At 42.6% G+C, this 24,897-nt stretch overlaps 1 protein-coding gene across 1 annotated transcript in view; it reads left to right on the top strand.

The window, feature by feature from the left end:
• Positions 1 to 24,897, top strand: part of NALCN (sodium leak channel, non-selective) — a 665,599-nt gene that overhangs the window by 543,931 nt on the left and 96,771 nt on the right. The window contains exons 18-22 of the mRNA XM_088456607.1: positions 2,676 to 2,749; positions 5,396 to 5,497; positions 5,820 to 5,889; positions 13,488 to 13,579; positions 13,866 to 13,988. Coding sequence (XP_088312733.1) covers positions 2,676 to 2,749; positions 5,396 to 5,497; positions 5,820 to 5,889; positions 13,488 to 13,579; positions 13,866 to 13,988 — 461 coding nt within the window. The remainder of the gene's footprint in view (positions 1 to 2,675; positions 2,750 to 5,395; positions 5,498 to 5,819; positions 5,890 to 13,487; positions 13,580 to 13,865; positions 13,989 to 24,897) is intronic.

Genomic DNA, 24,897 nt, shown 5'->3' on the forward strand with positions numbered 1-24,897 from the left:
TGGGCGGTGACTGGGAGGTGGCCTACGTGAATGCAAAAACAGTCTGTTTCATAGGCGTGTTATGGGAGTGTTGAGGGTGTCAGTGAAAAGTGGCTGCTTTCTCAGACACATATTCACAGAGGTCATGTTCAGATGGAGAAACTGCACCTGCCCTAAGGCTGGTGTAACTGTCAATGGTGCACGCGATGGTGCGCCAATGGTGGTGTATCAAAAATCACCAGTGGTGTTACATCGTGCAGAGAGAATGAAAGTGGGCTACTACACCAGGGAAAGGCTGATACTAGCACTTGCATATTATCACAGCCAAAACACCGGTAACAGACACAATAATGGATGCTGCAATCTCCACCTCTGAATCAAGTCCTGTGTGAGTAGTTCTGGAATTTGATAAGCATGCTTGAAGAGGTGGGTTTTCAGGGAATGCTGGAAGGTTTGGAAGCTAGAAGAAAGTCTTGTGCAAACAAGGGTATTCCACAAGGTGGGTGCAACCCCCAAAAAAGCCCTGGAACTGGGATTGGGAGCCGATAATGAGTGAGGATTAGACACACAGATCTTGTGCAGAGTGGAGGTGTCCTTTCAGTGATATTTTGAGACAATCGATGTACAGTATATTGGTGTAGAGTTTATCACATTGTTAGTAGAAGTATTTTATACTAGTAAAGGGACTCAGCATTGGACAGTCACCATGGTCCGGTCCCATACAGCTCCTCCCAACACCTCACTGCTCTGTCCCACTCCTTACTGCTATGCTCCATCTCGATTCCCCTCTGTACCACTCTGCCCCTCTCAGCCAGCTCATTCACCCCTCCCTGCCGCACTGTCCACTGCCCTTCCTCACCTCCATGCTTTTCTCCATTCTTACCGCCTCTGCCTTTACCAACTAGGGTCTGTCCTTTCCCCCTAACAGTAGGAGCAATATGAAGGGCAGAGTGTGCCCTAGCTCCCACTGCACATGCATGTTTGGGTCAGGACAAAATTTAGCAGATTATTATATACATTGAATTTTGTAAAATACAGGCAGCCAATGTAAGGTCTGGCAAAACAGAGCAGCAGTATAAGAATGTTTTGCAAGGAAAATCAGTCTACAGTAGCGGTGGCATCATAAGAGAATGTAGGGTTGAAAGTCTGCTATGAGGAGGACCAGTAATTACAATATTCAATGTGGATGGTAATTAGTGTTTATTCATTAAAGTTTTTTGCAGTTTCTTGTGAGAGATATGGGCGTATTCTGGAAATATTTCTGAGGTGTAGGTAACAAGATTAGAAAACAGATTGAATGCGGAGAAAAAAGGACACCACTGAGTCAAAGATATCACCTAGGTCAGTGTTGGCTAACCTTGACACTCCAGCTGTTGTGGAACTATATATCCCAGCATGCCCTGCCACAGTTTTAGCATGCCCTAATAGGAAAACTGTAGCAGTGCATGCTGGGTAATGTAGTTCCATAACAGCTGGAGTGTCAAGGTTAGCCAACACTGACCTAGGTAGAAGGTTTGAGGGCTGTTGACTGGTGGTAATATTACTAGCTCAGTTTTTTTGAGTTGGTAAGAGGACATACAAAATGAAATGGCAGAGAGACAGGCATGTTTAGAAGGGGGATTGCTGTGAGGCTGCGCCCCGGGTTGTGTGTGGCCATGCCCCATGACACATAACTATGAGTTTTTATCCATGTGCACATGTCTACGGCAAGGGGTGATTCTTACACGTAGTCCGTCCCTGTTATCCTCATAGAGTTGATACTACTGTATATAGAAATGAGATTACTAGTTTTCCAAGATATATGATATATAGAAGCAGAGGACCTATGACTGAGCCTTGTGGTACTCCAACTTGTAAGGTGGATTCAGAGAAACAAACACTGACAGTGCAATTTGATAAGTAGGATGAGAACCAGGACAGGACAGTATTCTGAATCGTTTGCATGAAAAGAGAGTTGTCCACAGTGTCAAATGCAGCAGAAGGATCCAGGAGACATAAAGTGAGTAGTGGTCTTTTGCTTTATCCGTGACCACCTTAGTCAATGCAGTTTCAGGGGAGTGATGGGAATGAAATCCTGACTAAAGGGAAACAAGTAGGTTGTGTGAGGCGAGTGTAGGCAAGCCTCTATAGAAGCTTGGAGGGGCAGGGGAACGTAGTGATAGGATAATAATTTAGAGATAATTTGGTTCAGAATTTTTATTTTATTTTTTCTATTTTTAAAGAAATATAGATGCAGTTGTTTAAATATTGCTGCAAAATGGGTCCAAGGCTGATTTTGTATAACTGACATTTTGGATGTTTTCAATTTTCTTTAGTGAAAACTACAACACGTGTTTTCACTACATTGAAATAAATGGGGGTATTAATTGAATGGGAAAAGTTAGGATAACACACAGGTTGTATGTAATATAGCTTGTGCTGTACATAGCTATGATATATTTTGCAGCTTAAAAATCAATTCTGTATTTGTAAGATACCTATCCATGAATTACAAAGGAGAGCCTTAATTTACTTAATACACATGCCAGCACCTGTTGTTACCTGCTATCTGTATGACCCTTTGCAGAATATTAAAATAAACTCACCCAGAAATTTGAGTTCTCAAAGTTAATTTTGCTGAAACTTACGGTTTTAGTGCTGATAATTACAAGTGTGTTTGAATTTAAAAAGAAATGTGTTCTGTTTTCTCTTTTCAGCTACGCAAATCAGTTTTTAGTATCAGAGCACGAAATCTCCTGGAAAAGGAAACTGCAGTAAATAAAATCCTCAGGTAATGAAGGCTGTGGTGTGGTGTGAAGTGAATACTAGCATTAAGTGTTGTCAGGTATCTCGGCATTACTTCATTGACTTCTAAGGGGAACACATTAAATATAATTTAGCTTTAGTGATATCCTCTAACTAGATTTAAGCTATATTTCAGTTGTAAATAAGTGTTTCTAAAAATCACTCTCAGAAGCCACTAGCTGAAATGTCTAACTATTGTAACGTACACTTATTAACATAAGTCAATATATTCAATAATTATTATTCAGGGTTGTTAGTAAGAAATGTAATCTTCTTTGGGTGTTGAGTGATTCTCTTCTTCAGATGTTGCCTGTGCCTCGGGGTAATGTGAGGAGCTGCAACAGAACCTTGATTTGGTTATTTTAGCTTGAAAAGTACTCACTTCACCCCCAGTATTCTGCTCCAGAGCAACTAATCCCAGATGTTCTGCTGAACATGCTTACTATAAAAATACTTATTAGCTTTTGTGCTTCACCACATTATGAAGCCGTGTTATTGCTGTACATACTGTATGTTCAGGCAAGGCAGTTAGGCCATTTATAGCTTTTACCCAGTTGTCACGTTTGGGCTATGGTGGTCCCCTGTAGAGGGATTAGAAGACGTGGATCCTGGTTGAGAAAGGAATCTGAGGTGAGGGACCTGGATATATGCCTTCCTCATCCACAAGTACCGGATGTTGGCTAGACCTGACCAAAGGTGCAGAGTCTAACTTACTGGGAGGTCTTCACCACTGACCCCTCCAAGCGGGATTTGGGCTTAAGCTGCACCCAGCAAGCAAGTCGCGGCCCTTTGGTCAAGTATCAAGTGGGAAATGGAAAAACACTATCACAGGGAAAGCACAGGAGAATGATACTGGAAGATTTGCACTTGGGTGATGTACTGGGTACACACCCTGTTGATTCAGACTCATGACTGACACAGGAGATGGCACTAGGAGATTGTACTTGGATGATGTACTAAGTACATATGCTGTGGCTTCAGATGCAGAACTGGCACAGGAGAATGGCACTAGGCATTTGTACTTGGATGATGTAGAACTGGCACAGGAAGATGACACTTCGGAGATAGTACTCGGATGACGTACTGAGTACACACACACCATGGGTAACACTAGGAGAGTATCACTGGAAGAAAGGGGCTTTGAACCTGGAACGCTGCAACAGCAAGTATACACTGGAAGTAACGATGTTGTATAGGCAACTTCCTGTTGTCTGGAGCCCGACTAAATACCCTAAGGTAGCAGTCCATTGGAGGATAGGGTCAGCTGACAGCAACCAATGCTACCGCTGGGTAAAGGGCAATTAGGTGATGTAGACTGTCATGGCTGCGCCCATGACGGTAACCCCTGCGCCTATGACGGTAACCAAATCATGGAGCGAACACATGGATGTCTTAGCAGACCCCAGGTATAATCCTCAGCGTGTCACTCGCTGCCGCACCTGGCGTCAGGGGAAACTGCCGCTGAGGTGAGTAACGGCCGATCCTAGGCCGCAACCTGACACCAGTTTAGGATGTTGGCTAGACCTGACCAAAGGTGCAGAGTCTAACTTACTGGGAGGTCTTCACCACTGACCCCTCCAAGCGGGATTTGGGCTTAAGCTGCACCCAGCAAGCAAGTCGCGGCCCTTTGGTCAAGTATCAAGTGGGAAATGGAAAAACACTATCACAGGGAAAGCACAGGAGAATGATACTGGAAGATTTGCACTTGGGTGATGTACTGGGTACACACCCTGTTGATTCAGACTCATGACTGACACAGGAGATGGCACTAGGAGATTGTACTTGGATGATGTACTAAGTACATATGCTGTGGCTTCAGATGCAGAACTGGCACAGGAGAATGGCACTAGGCATTTGTACTTGGATGATGTAGAACTGGCACAGGAAGATGACACTTCGGAGATAGTACTCGGATGACGTACTGAGTACACACACACCATGGGTAACACTAGGAGAGTATCACTGGAAGAAAGGGGCTTTGAACCTGGAACGCTGCAACAGCAAGTATACACTGGAAGTAACGATGTTGTATAGGCAACTTCCTGTTGTCTGGAGCCCGACTAAATACCCTAAGGTAGCAGTCCATTGGAGGATAGGGTCAGCTGACAGCAACCAATGCTACCGCTGGGTAAAGGGCAATTAGGTGATGTAGACTGTCATGGCTGCGCCCATGACGGTAACCCCTGCGCCTATGACGGTAACCAAATCATGGAGCGAACACATGGATGTCTTAGCAGACCCCAGGTATAATCCTCAGCGTGTCACTCGCTGCCGCACCTGGCGTCAGGGGAAACTGCCGCTGAGGTGAGTAACGGCCGATCCTAGGCCGCAACCTGACACCAGTTTAGGATAGATGTTTACAAATGCACATTTTGAAATTATTGGCTTTTCATTAAATATATTTTTACTGAGCTTAAAAAAATGTTTGCAGCCTGTCTTTGAAAAGGGATGGTATTAAAAACAAAAAATAGAAAAAGAAAAATTCCCCTTTTTGGTGATGTATATATTTTTGACCTACAAGACAAGAAATATACGTTTCCATTTGTAATATCATCTAGCACACTACTGGGTCTCTATGTCGTTTCATGTTGTACAGTCTAATTTATTTTCCTTTGCAAATCATTTCTTACAGAGCGTGCACAAGGCAGCGCATGCTGAGTGGTTCGTTTGAAGGGCAGCCTGCTAAGGAAAGATCAATCCTTAGTGTGCAACATCATATACGGCAAGAAAGAAGGTAACTTTACCCAGGAAGTGTGGGGTGTTTTTGTGCATGTACCTAAAGTAACTATCACATTGTATGAGTCTATTGCATCTGTTGCAGACACTACTGTAACTTTTCTAATAAAAAGTCAACCATTTCCTTTACACATACTGTTGAAAGATGCATTATTATAAATGTCATATATTCACATGCAACAGGAATAATAATGTAAAACTCAAAGAAAATATTGTTTTCTTTCTTAAGCGGCATGCTTTAAAAGACTGTACTTAATTTGTTTCTTTCTTTTGTTTTGTTTTTTAATCATTGTAAAACTGCATTTTCCGTATTGTTACAGATCACTAAGACATGGCTCAAACAGTCAAAGAATCAGTAGGGGGAAGTCTCTGGAAACATTAACACAAGACGTGAGTGTCACCAATGCTCTTTTGTTGGCCAAGACAATTATTGTGCAGACTAATAACTTTTTTCAGTTGGTGTTTGACTAATATTGTTAATCAACGTTCATGATAGGTAAGAAGGGTTGTCATATTTTGTTGAAAAACATGATGTATTAGCTACAAAGATAACACATATTTTTATGACTGTTTTCTGGATGGTATTTGTAGTATAAATTAGTTAATTTTGCTAAGGTACATTTTAGACCCAATTGGCACAATTATAAATAATATATACCATAGGCAAACGCAGGGGGGTTTCCGGTTGCCTGGAAACCCCCCTCCCCAGCCCACACCATGACCACAATAGAAATAGTAATATAGAATTTTACTAGTGCTGCATGTTCTTCTCAGTATCACAAATTAAATAATTAACACCAGCCTGTGGATCTTTTAACATACATCTGTGCACCAACTAGGAGATCTGGAAAACATGCACTGTTAGGGGTGCACTGCTATAGACCATCAATATGGTTAATTATTAATACCATATAATAATACACAATCCAGTGCATAACGAGGCCAATATGTACATAAATGCCCAGGGTAGTGCTGGGTTCTTCTGCTGCTCCCCCAGATTCCCAGACTTGCTCCAATGCTCTGGAATGGAGCCCACATCTGAAATAAAAACATTCAGCTCATATATAATGGCTTACTGTGATCACTGGTCCTGTATATGCTGGAATTATCATGACACGCTATACACTATGTATGACACATATTAAAGATGGTTAATTGCTAATTATGCCCTCTTCATGGACTGGGCACACTCGCTCAAGCATTTGACTAGAAATCCTGCGTTTGCCACTGTATACTCCCACTGAAACTGTTTCTAGAAATTACATAGTGTAGAACAAATAAAAACAAATCAACCTGAATGTAGCCATCAAAATACCAGTTGACGTGACTGCTTTATAGTATATAGATGCTGTATGTCTATTCCAGGCTGTTCAGAAGAGACCATCCTATTTGTAATGTCTATATGTATTGTAAAAATGATAGCTAGTAAGAGTGATTAATTCATTTTCCTATAGTATCCAATTCTGATATGATTCCTGGTCTATGGTCCCTTTTGTATTGGGTTGTAGACAGTCCAATTAAGAACATTTGACCCCAACACATACAGGTTATCATAATGCACAGGTTGGATGCAGGTGAGATAGGCATGCAGATGTACAAAATAGAATTTCTAAGGTCCTGCCACTTGTGTGGTTATGTTAGTGATTCAGACCCGTTCGCTAGATGTGTAGGCTCGCTCCCAGCGTATGCAAATTCGGCTGAGTGACGGCAAGGCAGGCGATCGCGCGGCAAGGCATAAGCACACCCCCTATGTCTTGGCATGCGATGGCGGTGTGTAAGCAGACGCCCACCAGCCTGTTATAAGATGCCCACTAGCGCACGTCATCTCCAGGAAGTGTATGCAACCATCGGTACATCGGGTTCCATCGGAAGTGAACGCAGCGCTTGAGGTTGACTGTACCCTACCGCAAGCACTGCGAGCACTTCAGTGCATAATTCAACCAAGTTACATGCCCTATGACGCTGGCTGTTAATTATGCACGCCTCAGAAACGGAGTTAAGATGCTCAGGCACGTCTGCGTTCACACCTCCACTCCCCCGTTTCCATTGGCCTGCCCCTGTTACCACCAACAAGCGGCCTCTCCTATCACTCATTCAGCTGAGCTGTCTCTGCTGGGAGAGCGAATGCTTCCCAATCGCTCGGTCTAGTTCGCACACGCGATGCATACACATACGCACATTGCAAAACATTGGTCGGTCCGAGCAAGTCTGAATCAGGCCCGGTCTCATTATGGGGCCTATTCATCATTACATAATTATCATTAGTGATAGTTATGTTTTGAACTGGCTGCGAGTTCAAAGCACCATTAGGAGGCATTCATTATACCTCATTAACTAAAGTATCACTTCCGGAAAGCTGCTCTTTTTGCAGAACAGCTTTTTGGACTTGTGACACTTTTCCCCTTTATCTATGCTGTCTCCCTCCTAGCCCGCACCCTCTGGCCCATGTCTACCCCTCTTCCTACCCACATCCTCTGCCCTGTGTCTACCCTCTCCCTACCCACAGTCTCTGCCTCTATCCTCTCCACTGTTTTCTCCTATCCCTGTGCTCCCCAATCCGCTGCCTGTCCCTAGTGTCCCCTCTCCCTATGCTCCCCTTCACGTAGCCATGCTCCCTGCGCTCCCCTGCCAGCGCCAGAGCCTGTCTCCAGTGTCAGTGGAGAGCCACCAGCAGTGTTGTAGATGGAGGCAGGAGCAGTGACAAGCCTCCGGAGAGGCTAAAGGTGCTGTGGAGGGAGCTGCAGCTCCCAGCCCGCAGTCTACCTCTATCTTCGCCTCTGTGTTCCCTCTCCCAGCACTCAACTACCCGCATCCAGTCCAGAGTGTACCCACCCCCCGCGCCGGTGACCAATTCCCTGCCCCCCCCTCCCGCGGGTGTCAGATCACCCTCGCTGCCGCATGCCCTTCCCTTCTCCTAGCTCATCTGTCTTCTTTCGGTGAGCCGGGCCACATGTTGGCGGTGCTCTCAGCTCCGGGACTCGGCAATGCAGACACAGTAGGGAGGGATCTGAATAGATCCCTCTGCCGTGGCTGCCATGTAAATTTTCACAGGCTGCGTATACACAGCAGCCTGTGAAAATTATTGGGGGCTGAACGCCATCTGAAAGTGGCGTTCAGTAACACCATCAAGTTCCGAAAAAAATGCTTTTTCAAAACTTAATGAATAACCCTGACACTTATTTTTTACAAAAGTATGTGAAAATGTTCATTTCCACATGGTTTTGTGAAAAAATAAGTGATGATGAATAGACCCCTATGTGAGTATGGGAGTGGAGATACATAGGAAGCCAAGACAGTTAAGTTATATTGGAACAGGTCCGTCAACAACACACAGTAGTAATATGAGGATTCTTATGTACAAAGAAGAAGCACTAACACATAATAAATTATATAACTAAATTAAGTCTCAGTCTAGTGGTATTTCCACTGTGATTAAATATAACAAGTTTAATATGTCTAATATACTGCACTGATACATCAGAATGATACCAACATAGGCATAAGAAATCCACTGAATTACTGCCACACAAATGAGAAATTCTGCTGGTAAAATCATGCGGAGAGCTCTGGATGGGAAAAAAAAGACATATAGAAGCCACCAATAAATAAAGCAAGTTGTTTTTAATACCAGACATACTGTAAAAATATAAAAATGTGCAGACTTGGGCAAATGGATCTCATGACCAGCATCATTCTCCGAGACATGGGAACCTTGGGCTGTTCATTATTATCTGAGACTTCCATTTTAAAATATAGATATACACAACACCCTGAACCATGAAGTTTGTTTTAATGTAACCAATAGGTAAAAAAGAAAAAATGATACAACCTGGCACCAAATCAATTGGGGAAAAAAGGATCTCTCTAAAATAAATGCTGCAGCTTCCTAATAGAGGTAATTGTCACACCTTTACAGACTGAATAAAGAAGGAAATATACAATATAATAGGAAGCGCTGCCAAAATGAAACATTTGTTACACAATAATCATTTGCAATACATTTTAATAATACATGATATTATGGCCATAATAAAAACACAATAAAATACAATATAAAAATAATAGTTATTTAAAAAGAAAAAAATCAGGCTTAATCCGAGCTTGTTGATATAGCAGCAAAAGACACAGTCATAACCTTCAAAGAGGTTTCAATATATTCATATACTACTCCACACTCCCCTTAGGAATAAATCTCAATAGATATCTTCTGTTATCTTAATATTCATTCCATCTGTATCATAAAGCAGTGAGGAAAGGTAACTACTGTAATTGATAATAAACAGTTCACTGAGTTATATCTGATTAAATCTTAAAAAAAAACTTCAGTCAGCATATCCACTATAGTATATCAGTCTAGTATATCAGTCTAGTATATCAGTCTAGTATATCAGTCTTGTACAGCAATTGCTTTTACTGGGAAAACCTCTGATGATAAAGGGAAAATACCCACCAGTGCTGTGTAGATGGGATATAGAGACCCAAGTGATGTCACTAATGACAAATCAATCTCTGTGTTCAGGTATGTTCAGCAGTGATCCAAACTGCTGACCAGGTAATGAAGTACTCACAGATGGTGCTCAGTGTGATGTTCCCACAGCAGGCAGTTTAGCATGACAACTTCCTACTGCAAGGATGTGTGGAGACCACAGAAGGGAGCCTGTAACGCGTTTCTCCGCCTTATAGAATATCTCAGCGGCTTCCTCAGACAGAGTGACTCCATTGCTATTACTGGAGCTATTTATGCCTCCTTAATTGACTGTTAAATGAAGCTGCTATGTCTGTTTGCATACATCGCAGACTTAGGCCATGCCCATTCCGGTTATGCGTTCCACGTGACGTCTTTATGCGTTCCAGTGCCCATTTTAATTTGGCCACTGCCTGTATTCCTTCCTTCTGCTATGTATGCGTTCCAATAGGACCGTTCCAGCAGCCATTTTTACTCGGCCTTTTCTCCTTTCAAGATGTATGTATTTTCAACAGACACTAATATGCATTCTAGCAGTCATATCATAGTAATAATAATAACTATTAATATTTTTAACTTAGAATTATAATTCAGCAACTGACAATATTCCTGGATCTGTAAAATCTATATTTTTATTTCACTAATACCTTTGTATTGGGAACTATAAATAATGTCCAATAGGAAGCCGCTGAGGTATTCTATAAGGCGGGGAAACGCGCTACAGGCTCCCTTTGGTGGTCTCCACACATCCTTGCAGTAGGAAGTTGTAATGCTAAACTGCCTGCTGTGGGAACATCACACTGAGCACCATCTGTGAGTACTTCATTACCTGGTCAGCAGTTTGGATCACTGCTGAACATACCTGAACACAGAGATTGATTTGTCATTAGTGACCTAACTTGGGTCTCTATATCCCATCTACACAGCACTGGTGGATTTTTTTTCCTTTATCATAAGAGGTTTTCCCAGTAAAAGCAATTGCTGTACAAGACTGATATACAAGACTGATATACTAGACTGATATACAGAATCTGGGAAATCAAACAAAGTGGATATGCTGACTGATGTTTTTTTAAGATTTAATCAGATATAACTCAGTGAACTGTTTATTATCAATTACAGTAGTTACTTTTCCTCACTGCTTTATGATCCAGATGGAATGAATATTAAGATAACAGAGGATATCTATTGAGATTTATTCCTAAGGGAAGTGTGGAGTACTATATGAATATATTGAAACCTCTTTGAGGTAAGTATAAACTAATCTAATTCTATCCCTTAACCCAAACCCTTCTTTAGGGTGCCTAACCTTAACCTTCCCCCCCTGTGCCTAACCCTAATCCCCCTCTAAGTGCCTAACCCTAACCCCCCCCTTTCCCCGCCATCTAAACCTAAGTCCCCCGGGGGGGTGCCTAACCCTAACATCCCCCCGGGGGTGCCTAACCCTAACTCTCCCTCCCCTAGCCTAACCCTAACCTCCCAGGGGGCTGCCTAACTGTAAGTCTCCCCCGGGAGCCCCTAACCTAAGCCCCCCATGGCTGTCCGCGTCTGGCGCCCGGCATCACTTTGATAGGGATGCCGTGTGCCGGTCTCCCGGCGTCGGTAAAATGACAGGCGTCTAGATTTAGACACCAGTCATTTAACCCTCGTCAGGATTAAGTAGTTGGGAAGCCGGCTGTCGGCATTGCGTCGGCCGGCTTCCTGAACATATACCGGCAAAAGATAACATAGAGCTATGTAATAGATATATCAAAAAATATATGTAAAAAAATGCACTTTTATGAAACAAAATCCATCTTTCCGCAACCTCAGTATTTTGTTGTTTTGCTGAGAGGATTATAGACCTCATACAGAGGCGGTCGTTAGTTGCAAGCGGTCGCACTGAATCAGGGCTGCCTCTTGCATCCTGAACGACCGCCTCCTTGTCGATCGCTAAACTGTGGGTTAACACCCACAGAGCGACCGACATGGGTGATGGTCACGATAGTCAAGACCATCGCGACCATCGGGGCTTACGACCAGACCCTAAGGTGGGTCTGGGCACTCGTAAGCCCCAGGGAGCTTCCTGCTCTTATCGAGCAGGAAACTCCCCACTGACATCAGCAATGATGTCAGTGGGGCCGCCCCCAAACGGCAAGCGTTCCGGCGGGAACGCCTCCGTTTGGGCAGGCACGCCCCCTGCCCACCTCCCAAACGGGGGGAGCTGTCACTCACCATCGACAGCTCGCCCCGTCTGCTGTGAGACCCCTAGCGAAGGAGCCGGCTCCGTCGTGCGCATGCCCAGTGGGGCAACATCGAGTCGGTTGCGAGTGCTCAGCGCTTGCGACCGACTCTGAATTACCCTCTATATGTGAGCAAAAACAGTTTATAGATGATGGCACTGAAATGTGTCCATCACACAGCATGTTTTTTGAATGGTTCTTTCACACAACTTCGGAAATGGAATGTACCATCCATCAGGCACCCGCTATCAAGCCCAGTTGAAACTCTGATAATTCACATCCCCCTGCAATGAACAGCCTAGCCAGTGTTCAAATTAACTCACGAGATGTCAGATTATAATTGATGCATGGCTGGGCATTTCCAAGATGTCACGGTACGGTGACACCACCTACCATTACCGTCTTTTGGCACTTCAGTGTAGATATCTTACTTACAGTAGCATAGATCACATTCAGCAGTATATTTAAGATTATCTGTTTCTTTCTGCCACTGTTGTAATATTACATAATTTGTTAATATTTATTGTAATATTACATAAATAAATGAATACTGTGTTTTCCCTTTTACCTCCATATCTACAAATCAATGAAACTACAGAGTTCTTCTTACCATTCTCTCCAAACTGAATTCCCAGGTCAATAATAAGCAACACTTGGTCATTTAACATGTAATAAATATTGCTCAAATAAGAGAACAATTCTTAAAACCTAAATCCTATATTCATTGAATAATGGGATGACAGAACGACATTGTTGTGCTGTAGTTCTGTCATCCTATTATCTGTCATTTCAACTATTGGGACTGTTGAATACAAAGATTACTACAGGATTAAATATGTAGACACTAACTCATGTCAAAAAGATGCCTGTTACTCATTAGCTATGTGTTAACACACAAATGTTGGGACTGTGGTTGGGTGTGTACGGTAGTTGAATTAATAGGGGTAATAAGGATTTTCCTCTGGCACATATTTAATGTGGAGTAAGATGAAGGAATGAGAATTAGCAGCAAGGGAGCCAACGTTTTATCATTTTTGAGGGTGCTCACATTATATCCACCATATGAATTTAAAATGCTATACATAGACATGAGTGTGGGAACCAGAAATATTGGGAGTGCTTGGGCACCCACATAGCTGCGTACTACTGTATGATTGGTAGTGTGTGATGGGCATTATATTTGTTTTATATTATAGTACATAAACTGCAAACAAATGTCTTCCTGTCATGTTAAACAATCTGATTATAAGTGCACAATAAAGCATCATAAGACCTATTCCTTTCCCCCCTAATAATTATAGCACTCCAACACTGTAAGGTACAGAAATGCCCAGAGAGAGGACAGTGAAATCAAAATGATCCAGGAAAAAAAGGAGCAAGCAGAAATGAAAAGGTATTTGTTGTGCTTTACTCTAAGGTTTAAGGAGTCTATTTACTAAGCAGTGTTAGGAGACAGAGTGAAAAGTGATAAGTCAGTGATAAGGTGCCAGCCAATCAGCTCCCAACTGTCATTTTTCAAACACAGCCTGTGAGATGACAGTTGGGAGCTGATTGGCTGGCACCTTATCACAGACTTATCACTTTTCACTCTGTCTCTTATCACTGCTTAGTAACTAGACCCCTTGATGAACACATGCATACAGTAACTAGCTCTGGCTGATCTACCTTTATTCCATAAGGAAAGTACAAGAAGAGGAGCTACGGGAGAACCACCCATACTTTGACAAGCCGCTCTTCATCGTTGGTCGTGAGCACAGGTTTAGAAACTTCTGTCGGGTGATTGTTCGAGCACGATTTAACGCGTGAGTGATGGATAGACTGCATACTCACCGTCTTCATAAGCCGTGATCTGTGCTACTTTCATCATATACTGTATTGTATTATCTTCTGCATGAATGTAACAGGAGTTCTCACATAGAACGTATTTACCCCATGTCCCATTATGTGTAACTTGTGTAGCACTGCAGAAAATGGATTCTCATTGAAACTATTTTTGAAAAAATAAAATAAAATCTTAGGCAAAATATCCTGCTTTTCAGATATAATGTCATTTGCATTGCACTGAAGAAAATGAGTGTTTAGATCTAATAGAAATGAATGTTGTTATAGTGCTGGGTATAGATGTAACTACTGGGGCCAAGAAGTTGAGGGGACCTTTCACACCAGTTACTCCGGGCCCATCTCCCTCTACCATCTAAGCAGCACTCAGGGGAGCATAGTGTGGTGTTTGCAACCAGCAGAGAGCTTATTGAGCTGAGGGTGTTCCTCCATAGTAACTTTAGGGGGTCCATCACAGTTTGGTGGAGCCAGCTGTAGTATCTTTATAGATAGTTTATGTGCATTGTCATGTGTTTTGAGACTCACAAAGTGTTATGCCTTGGGTGTAATTGTCAAAATACAATTACAATACAAAACTCCCAGTTCGATTCATACACATAGGGGGTATCAATTAGCCGCTGTAAATTACAGCTGCTAACTATCTCGCCCGGGGCTATCCTATTAGCCCTGAAGCCGGCACTTTTCGCGGGATTTTGTTTCGCCTGCCTCAGAAGCTGATAAGAAGCTGTTTTCTCCCGTTTTTTATACCCGAAAATTTTTCGGAGCTAATTCAATACCCCCTAAGGCAGTGATTTTCAATCTTTTTAAATCAAGGCACACTACACAAGATTTTAAAATTGCCAGGGCAAACTATCCAGCTATGCGTTGTGCGTGACCAATGAAAAAACATAAACATCGGCTCCAACATAAAAATATACACACACACTGGCCTCCTCAGGAATAAAACACACTACATTGGCCTCCTCAGGAATAAAACACACTACATTGGCCTCCACAGGAATAAAACACACTACATTGGCCTCCACAGGAATAAAACACACTACATTGGCCTCCACAGGAATAAAACACACTACATTGGCCTCCTCAGGAATAAAACACACTACATTGGCCTCCTCAGGAATAAAACACACTACATTGGCCTCCTCAGGAATAAAACACACTACATTGGCCTCCACAGGAATAAAACACACTACATTGGCCTCCTCAGGAATAAAACACACTACATTGGCCTCCACAGGAATAAAACACACTACATTGGCCTCCTCAGGAATAAAACACACTACATTGGCCTCCTCAGCATAAAACACACTACATTGGCATCCACAGGAATAAAACATACTACATTGGCCTCCACAGGAATAAAACACACTACATTGGCCTCCACAGGAATAAAACACACTACATTGACCTCCTCAGGAATAAAACACACTACATTGGCCTCCACAGGAATAAAACACACTACATTGGCCTCCACAGGAATAAAACACACTACATTGGCCTCCTCAGGAATAAAACACACTACATTGGCCTCCACAGGAATAAAACACACTACATTGGCCTCCTCAGGAATAAAACACACTACATTGGCCTCCACAGGAATAAAACACACTACATTGGCCTCCACAGGAATAAAACACACTACATTGGCCTCCTCAGGAATAAAACACACTATTTTGGCCTTCACAGGAATAAAACACACTACATTGGCTTCCTCAGAAATAAAACACACTACATTGGCCTCCACAGGAATAAAACACACTACATTGGCCTCCACAGGAATAAAACACACTACATTGGACTCCACAGGAATAAAACATACTACATTGGCCTCCTCAGGAATAAAACTCACTACATTGGCCTCCTCAGGAAGAAAACACACTACATTGGCCTCCAAAGGAATAAAACACACTACATTGGCCTCCACAGGAATAAAACACACTACATTGGCCTCCACAGGAATAAAACACACTACAGTGGCCTCCTCAGGAATAAAACACACCACACTACAAGTGTGCTGAGCTGACTGCCGCGTTACACTTGACAACTGCTCGCGGCACACTAGTGTGCTAATGCACAGTGGTTGAAAAACACTGCCCTAAGGAGTAAATTTACTAAAATGAGAGTTTTTAGAAGTGGAGATGTTGCCCATAGCAACCAATTAGATTCTAGCTATTATCTTCTAGAAGGTGCTTGTTAAATGTTAAGTAGAATCTGATTGGTTGCTATGGGCAACATCTCCACCTCTAAAAACTCTCAGTTTAGTAAATTTACCCCTAAAAATCCAGTGAAAGGTGAATTTAAGAAGACGGCGTGGAATGACTGGGCACAAGAAGAATTCAAAAATTGTATCACAGATACCTTTAATAATTACAATTACATGGTTAAATGGTCCTGATGCTGGTCGTAGGCCTTTTTGTGTAGCTTAAATTCTGCAAATTTGTACTACTCATACCCATAGAAAAATACTGCATACATATGCCTGTGTACAGATTTGCTGGTGTCTGACAGTTGCGTCTGTGACTGGAGAGGCAGGGTGTGGGAGAGGAGGGGTGGTCTAACGTAGGCTGAGTACAGTAAGGGTGTGTTCACGTGGAGACTGGAGACTCATAACTGCTAGTCAGTAGCAGTATCAGTTACCTGAGCCTGAGAGCTGGTGCAAATACACAGTAATAATGATCATAATGGTCACTGCCACTAACTAGCCACCTCTGATTGGCTTATTGCTACTTGCAAGTTCATCTCTGAAGTTGATAGGTACTTTTTTCTTTGATTGTGCTTATATTTTATGTTTTGTTGGTGTATTTTAATGTTTTTTGCTACTTATATGTATATGCAAATGCAATAAGGAATATAATATCTACTGTATACATACATTTTTTTATTCAAATGTAGCCTAACAGTGAATATGTTAAAAAACATTTCTTATGCTTATAACCTGGTTGTGTATATACATGTGTGTGGGTATAGGTATGGTTGACGTAAGCTGGGGAATATGCTACTGATACAGAGCTTGATGCAGCTTGAGATGTGTGCGTCTAAGCATATGAGATTTATGGAGAGAGTTATCAAACCATGAAGAGAGAGGGAAAGTACCAACCAATCAGCTTCTTTCATTTTACAGGCTGTGGTAGAAAAATGACAGTTAGAAGCTGATTGGTTGGTACTTTATCTCCATTTACTTTATCTCTCTTCAAGATTTGATAAATTTCCCCCTTAGAGCTTAATTTTTAATGCATATTCTGCCAACTCATCAGCCCCAATATGTTTCCAAGCAGTATCTCATATTGCCCTGAACATGTATGCCAGAAAATGAAAGTAATGAAAGTACAAACAGACTTCCCTGCAGTGTATCTGCATTTACAGACAAAATCTGTGACATTTATTTCTAGGGAAGAATGTACATAAATGGAAGCCCAGAGTTAAATATGCTACTTGTTCTCTAACCTTTTCAGCTATGCAGAGATAATTCAGGAATAATAGCTTTTGGATAATGGTTGATTTATAGTCCCAACCTGACTTTTAAAAGGTCAAGAGGTCCTTATATAACAGGAAAGAAGCTAGAATTATTTTCTTAACTTAATCTTGTTAGGTTTTAATGCGGTTTTTGGTGAGCAATAAAGGTCTTAGCATTTATTTTTCTAAAAATAAAAATTATTTTAGAGGACCCTTCTTAGTGGGTCATTGGGAGAGTTGTTTATATAGACACATACTTATTAGAATGCAAGCACCAAGTGTTATTCAGACATAATTGACTCTTGCAGTATTTAAAAGATATAACATTTTGTAAAAATATACAAAATAATATTAACTATTATTTCTTATATTGGCCTAAAGCTAAACATGCCTGCCCCTATTCTTACTAAGTATCTGTGTTCCCATGTATCATATAGTATTTCTAAATTGTCTCCTCTGGGTTTTGAACCATGATCTCACAGTTCCTCTCCTTCTTGTTCTATCATACTCTGCCTATCTTATCTTATAATTATGTCATTGACTGTCACATGTGACCCCCATGTGGCCAATCACGGTAAATGGCTTCCTCTATAAACCCTGTGTTCCATGTATGCTTTACAGGTTTCTCTGCTGTGCAAAAGTGCATAAACTCCTTGTTGGTTTCTGATTCCAGCTCCTTTTTGTGACTACAGTACCTTCTGTTCCTGGCCCTCGGCTTGTTTATTGGATTGCCTTTACCCAGTTGTTTAGTACTCAGTATCTGATTATCAGGACCATCACCTAGTGGGAGTTTTTGGGAGGCCGCGATATGCGGTCACCTTGCAACAGCATCCAAGACCACTGTTTGGGAGCCATTAGACTCTATGCCCAACTATCTTGTGCCAATCAATGGATTTATAGAGGATCTACTATTAAACCAATCCCCTTACAACAATGCTGTCATTTGAAAAGGGAGTAAATTATTTGTTTATGCTTAAATTGGTTATCCACCATTAGATGACATGCCTTAAAGTGTATTTATTTGCACTTGCCCTTTTTCAACTTTTTCTAAATATATTTATCTTTTTGCCTTTTTTTGTTTGTTTTAAGCTATTGGCATACAAAGCTGCAACCACACAAATAATTGATACATTTAAGTTATTTGAATATGTAGATTTCCTTTAATGAAAAACGGGTATCATCACCTTAGTCATAAAATAATTATTGGAGCAAACATTAACAAGTTACTTAGGTGTGAAACCTCCAATTAGAGCAGGAGAATATTGCTATCTGTAAATAAATGATAGCCCAAATCATTATCTGCTGCATACATGTTCTGGGGTGGTACACCTGGCAACCATAACGGAGGTGCCCTAAGGTGAGCTCAGGGAGAACAGAAACCTCTCATGGAGCAGAAGAGCATAGAAAAAACAAAAAATAAGTATCTTACCTGGTTCTGTAGTTCGAGCAAACCTGTACCAGGAGTCATGCATTCATACTGAATGGTAGGTCCAAGTTTAATAGTACAAAAGACGCATATACAGTATTTTTTTTGTTTTCATAATGTTTTTGTATCCTTACATCTTTTATTGTACTCCTATCTCATGCTCATGCCTTTCATTTCCTCAGGCTGTTATTGCCCTTAATAATATTTTCTTTGTGTTGGATTGTGGCATTATTTGCCTCTTTCTTCTCTAGGCAGAAACATATAATGTTATGGCTGACAGATAAGAACTGTTTCTCCCATCTCATCAACTTAGCTGCTTTAAATTCATACTCTATGTCTTATTTTCTATTCACAATAGCCTGGTGGCTACAGACTATTATCGGAATGTATTTTGTGTAGTATTATATTCTGATATAACAGTACTCTCCTGCTTTCCTTTTCATTACGTATACTTGAAGCTACTGTCCTTTGCAAGGATAATGCAGTCAGAAAATTGTGTTTCAGTGTATACAGTATATATATATATATATATATATATATATATATATATATATATATATATCTTATGATGAATCTACTTTGCAGCAGCCAATATGATAGGCATATTTGTCTAGCAGCAATGTGTGCAGACTGGGTGGGTGGCATATTTACAGATGGAAATGGAATTGTCTCAGTGTTGTTTTCTAATTTTAAATACATATTCCCAAGTGCATATTAAGATATTTGCCATTTTCTCTTGGCTTGTCAATGAAATACGAGATTTAAACATATGAGCTGTTCTGCATTTTTTTCAAAAACTTTCGATTTAAAATACAAGTTAGTTTATGTAAAGAGAAACTAATGCAGTTGGCATATATTTGAAAGGTTTATACAGTAGTTGCCAAATGATGCTAATGTCAAGTTACCATCTCTGGTTTCACAATATGTCTATGGAAATACTGTATCTTTATTTTTCAAATTGTAACTGCACAGTCTAATTTATCATATGCTATATACAGTATTGGATGCCATTGGCACTCTCTGCTTTTATTTTCTGGGCTAGTTAATATTTATTGAAAAAGTCCTATATAATGATGTTTATTTAAAATGCAAAAAAAACCAAATCATTAAAAAAAATGTATCAAGTATATTATGTTGGAGATTGTACAGTATATCCACAGTGATCGAAGTGTGGGGGTATGGAATATTTAGAAGTGTTCATAACGAAAATAATTGCGCCAAAGGCACGGCAAAATATGGGCATCACAAGGGGCATGGCCACTCTAAACGGGCGTGTCAACATGACACGCCACCTGTTTCTTGTCACTCTTGGAGCATTCCTCCCTAAGTACAATCCATGCATGTCATGGAATAAGGAAGCCGGTTGGGAGTGCGGGGAATTGTGGTTCCTGCTCTGCTGCAGAATCACAGCTCATTGACACCTGCTCTATAAGGAGGTCACATTTACATTGTGTTTCAGGACAGGTGCAGTTGAGCAGGAGATAAATCCAGGGTAGTCTCCCACAGGGGTAATGATCCCAGTTTATGAGAATTATTGAACATCTTGCTGCATGTCTTATATCTAAAGGCCGTCCCTCTCCCCCCATACACTCACACACTGCTACAGTACAGTACACAGAGCAGCCGACCGCCCTCACCTGAGCTGTACTGTCAGGGCCAGTGCTAGGGTGTTTGGCGCAAAGTAAATTTGCGCCCTTCTTTCAAGTTTTCTACAAAGGGACAGTGCGCACCGTAGGAGCTCAGTGCACAAAGGGTCGTGATCTCACAAAAAAGGGGCATGGTCACACAATGGTATCCACAGTTCAAATTAAACCACACAGTAGCACAATCTTATTCACATTACATCGCACATAGTGCCCCTGATTCACATTGCACCACATAGTAATGTCCCTTATTCCCTTTATGACACACAGTAGTGCCCCTTATACACAATGCCCATAGTAGTGCCCCTTATGCAATGCCCACATTAGTAGTGGTGCCCCTTTTGCAATGCCCAAAGTAATAGTGGTGCCACTTTAGCAATGCCCCCCCCTGTAGTAATAGAGCCTCTTTTGCAATGCACCCTGTAGTAATAGTGTCCATTTTGCAATGCTCCCTATAGTAATAGTGCCCACTATGCAATGCCCCCTGTAGTAGTACCCTTTATGTAGTGCCCCCAAGTACTAGTGCCCCTTACACAGTGCCCCCAGTATATATGCCTCTTACTCAGTGCCCCCAGTATTAGTGCCCCTTATGCAATACCCCCAGTAGTAGTGCCCCTAATTCAGTGCCCCCAGTAGTAGTGCCCCTTACACAAAGTCACAGACACACACACACAACACAATACTATACTTTCCTGAAGCCCCGCTCCTGCAGCCACCACTGTCTAACTACTCCTTCCTTGGTCCTCGTGCTGGGCAATATGGGAGAGATGTCATGACGTATCTCCCTTCACCCACTGCGGGAATTGGAAGGCTGAGCTCAGGAGTGAGCTCCAGCCTCCGGCTGCCGCTTCAGAGAAAGAGCTGCTGGGTGCCTGCTGGTAACAAAATCTCAGCGGGCACCCGGGAAATGGAGTATGTAGCGGCGGCGCCTCTCCAGGCTGCCGCTTCCTTGCAGCGCAGTGCAGGCTGATTATGTTGCCCGGCCATGCCCCTAACCCTCCCTCCCCGCAACCTACACCTAACCCCCTAGTACCTAAACCTAATCTATCACCCCCCATCACAGCCTAAACCCCTTAGGGCCTACCACTAACTTTACCCCTAACCTCAATACTCACCACTGGTATTCTGAAAAGTGTCGGGATTCCAGCGACAGCATTTGACTGCCGGAATCCCCACATTCGGGAATATGACCGCATCAATTATAAATAATAATATATACTATATTTAATATTTTTAATTAAATACACACTGTGGGGTAAATTTACTAAGAGTCGAGTTTGTGTGAGTTTGAGTGAGTTTGCAAACTCACGTGAGTTTTTCATCTCGCAAATTTACTAGTGAGTTTGAAGTGAGTTTGAAGTGAGTTTTCTTTTTTCACTGTTAAAACTCATGTGAGTTTGCAAACTCGAAAGAACTCACCATCGGCCAAAATCGGAAGTACTTAAGATGAAAAATAGAAGTTTTAAACACTCACCTCCTGAGCTGCGAGTTTGGGTGAAACATACACAAATCATTGTGATTTTTTTTTTTTTAGCTTGTTTAAGTAGTGTTAATTATTTAAAAAAAAATGACGTGAGGTCCCCCCCAAAAGACTAACCAGTCCCGGACTTGCCAGCCTGTCCTGGTACCTAAAATTCCGGGGAACAAAACGAGTATGGTTCCACCGTAAATTAGGTACCAGCACCAGGCTGTAGGGCCAGTCCTGGTTTTAATTATAGGGGTAAAACATTTGCGTAGGGGTACCCCTAAAACTAAAACCAGCACTGGACCCTTTCTAGCGGTGGGCTGATGCCACAGCCAGGGGTGCTCTTTCACCGGGCCCCCCCCCTGCCGCAGCACCAGCCCTGACCGCTAGTCAGCCCAGGCCAGGGATCCCTGGGGAGTTGGGGACCCCTCCAATAAAGGGGACCCCCTCTCCAGGGCACCCCTGGCCTAGGCTGATAGCCCGGGGCTATCCCCGCCACCCCTGGGTGGTGGGTGGCGGGTTGATAGTGTAGGTGTAGTGTTAAAAATTGAATTAACTACATTGTCTTTATAGTAGAACTGTAGCTCCCAGCAAGCCTCCCCCGCATGCTGGTACTTGGAGAACCACAAGTACCAGCATGCGGGGCATTAAGGGGCCACTGGTACCTGTAGTTCACGTGTAAAGAAATGTGTAAAAAAACACAACACACACCGTGAAAATAAAGATTTATTACTTACATACATACACACATACTTACCTGCTCCCAGATGTTCACGTCCCTTCTCAATGTAAAGTATCCAATGGTTCTACCTGAAAAAAAGATCCAATACTCACCTTTTGTCCCACAATGCTCTCCGCAGTATTCCAAAGAGGGCCCCGGAGACACTGTAACAAGACGCTACAGCATATTGTTACAGTATCACTAATGACAGCTCCGGGCTTGAGCAATCATTAGTGCTGGGGCGCCAGCTAATCAGCGGCGGCTTCCATTAGTGGTCGCTCATTGGCTGGGACCCACGTGGAGGAGCTGCTTATTGGCTAAACCCAGTACAGTATCGCTATTGTCAGCTCCGGGCTTGAGCAATCATTAGTGCTGGGACGCCAGCCAATCAGCGGTGGTTTTTATTAGCAGAGGCTCATTGGCTGGGACCCACGTGGGCTTAGCCAATGAGCAGCTTCTCCACGTGGGTCCCAGCCAATGATCGACCACTAATGGAAGCCGCCGCTGATTGGCTGGTACCCCAGCACTGATTGCTCAAGCCCGGAGCTGTCATTAGCGATACTGTAACAATATGCTGTAGCGTCTTGTTACAGTGTCTCTGGGGCCCTCTTTGGAATACTGCGGAGAACATCGTGGGACAAAAGGTGAGTATTGGATTTTTTTTCAGGTAGAACCATTGGATACTTTACATTGAGAAGGGACGTGAACATTTGGGAGCAGGTAAGTATGTGTGTATAAAAAAATATATATATTTAACCCGTTTTTTACAGGTATTAAAACACACAAGCAGCTTACGCATATCTCACTGATATGTGCAGTCTGCTTGCTCGGGTGAGTTTTGCAGAGAGAAAACACTGCAATCTCGAGTAAGTAATCTCATCTAAACTCTCATCTAAGCTCTCCTTAAACTCTCATCTAAACTCTCCTTAACCTCTCCTTAAACTCACCTTAAACTCTCATCTAAACTCACAATTTGGAAGAAAAAACTCACTTTGCTTCACCATCGAAAAACTCACTTTCAGCTAAACTCACTTCTTAGTAAATTTGCAAGTTTGATAAGGAAAAACTCACCCGAGTTTTGGTGAAGCAAAGTGAGTTTAAAAACTAAAAAAACTCGACCAAACTCACTTCTTAGTAAATTTACCCCTGTTTATTAAATATATTTATTTAATAAATAATATATTTAATATTTTAAATGAAATATACTTTCATTTAAAATATTAAATATATTATTTATTAAATGAATACACATATACATATTACCTTATTAAATAGATATATTATAAACATTTAAAACATTTAAAACATAACACCTTTTTTTCTGCAACTATTTGCTTCTTCTGTTTTCTCCACTCCTTTTCAATTTCTCCTCTTCGCCTGGACGCCATCGGCACTGGAGACTGCCTTTATTCAGATAGCCAGGTCAGGTAGGGAGGGGAGGAGAACCAGGTCAGGTAGGGAGGGGAGGAGAGCCAGATCAGGTGGGTAGGGGAGGAGAGCCAGGTCAGGTGGGGAGGGGAAAAGAGCCAGGTCAGGTGGGGAGTAGAGTCAGGTCAGGTGGGGGGGAGAGCCAGGTCAAGTGGGGAGGGAAGGAGAGCCAGGTCAGGTGGGGAGGGGAAGAGAGCCAGGGCAGGTGGGGGGGGGAGAGCCAGGTCAAGTGGGTAGGGGAGGAGAGCCAGGTCAGGTGGGGAGGGGAAGAGAGCCAGGTCAGGTGGGGGGGAGCCAGGTCGAGGTGGGGAGGGGAGGAGAGCCAGGTCAGGTAGGGAGGGGAAGAGAGCCAGGTCAGGTGGGGAAGAGCAAGGTCAGATGGGGAGGGGAAGAGAGCCAAGTCAGGTTGGGATGGGAAGAGAGCCAGGTCAGGTGGGGAGTAGAGGCAGGTTAGGTGGGGAGGGGAAGAGAGCCAGGTCAGGTGGGGAGTAGAGGCAGGTCAGGTGGGGAGGGGAAAAGAGACAGGTCAGGTGGGGAGGAGAGCCAGGTCAGGTGGGGAAGAGAGCCAGGTCAGGTGGGGAGGGAGGGGAAAAAACCAGGTCAGGTGGGGAAGAGAGCCAGGTAAGGTGGGGAGGGGAAGAGAGCCAAGTCAGGTGGGGAGGGGAAGAGAGCCAAGTCAGGTGGGGAGGGGAAGAGAGCCAGGTCAGGTGGGGAGTAGAGGCAGGTCAGGTGGGGA

This window comes from Taudactylus pleione, unplaced genomic scaffold (assembly GCF_031769625.1).
Source record: "Taudactylus pleione unplaced genomic scaffold, aTauple2 ptg000041l, whole genome shotgun sequence".
In the NCBI taxonomy this organism is placed as follows: Eukaryota; Metazoa; Chordata; class Amphibia; order Anura; family Myobatrachidae; genus Taudactylus; species Taudactylus pleione.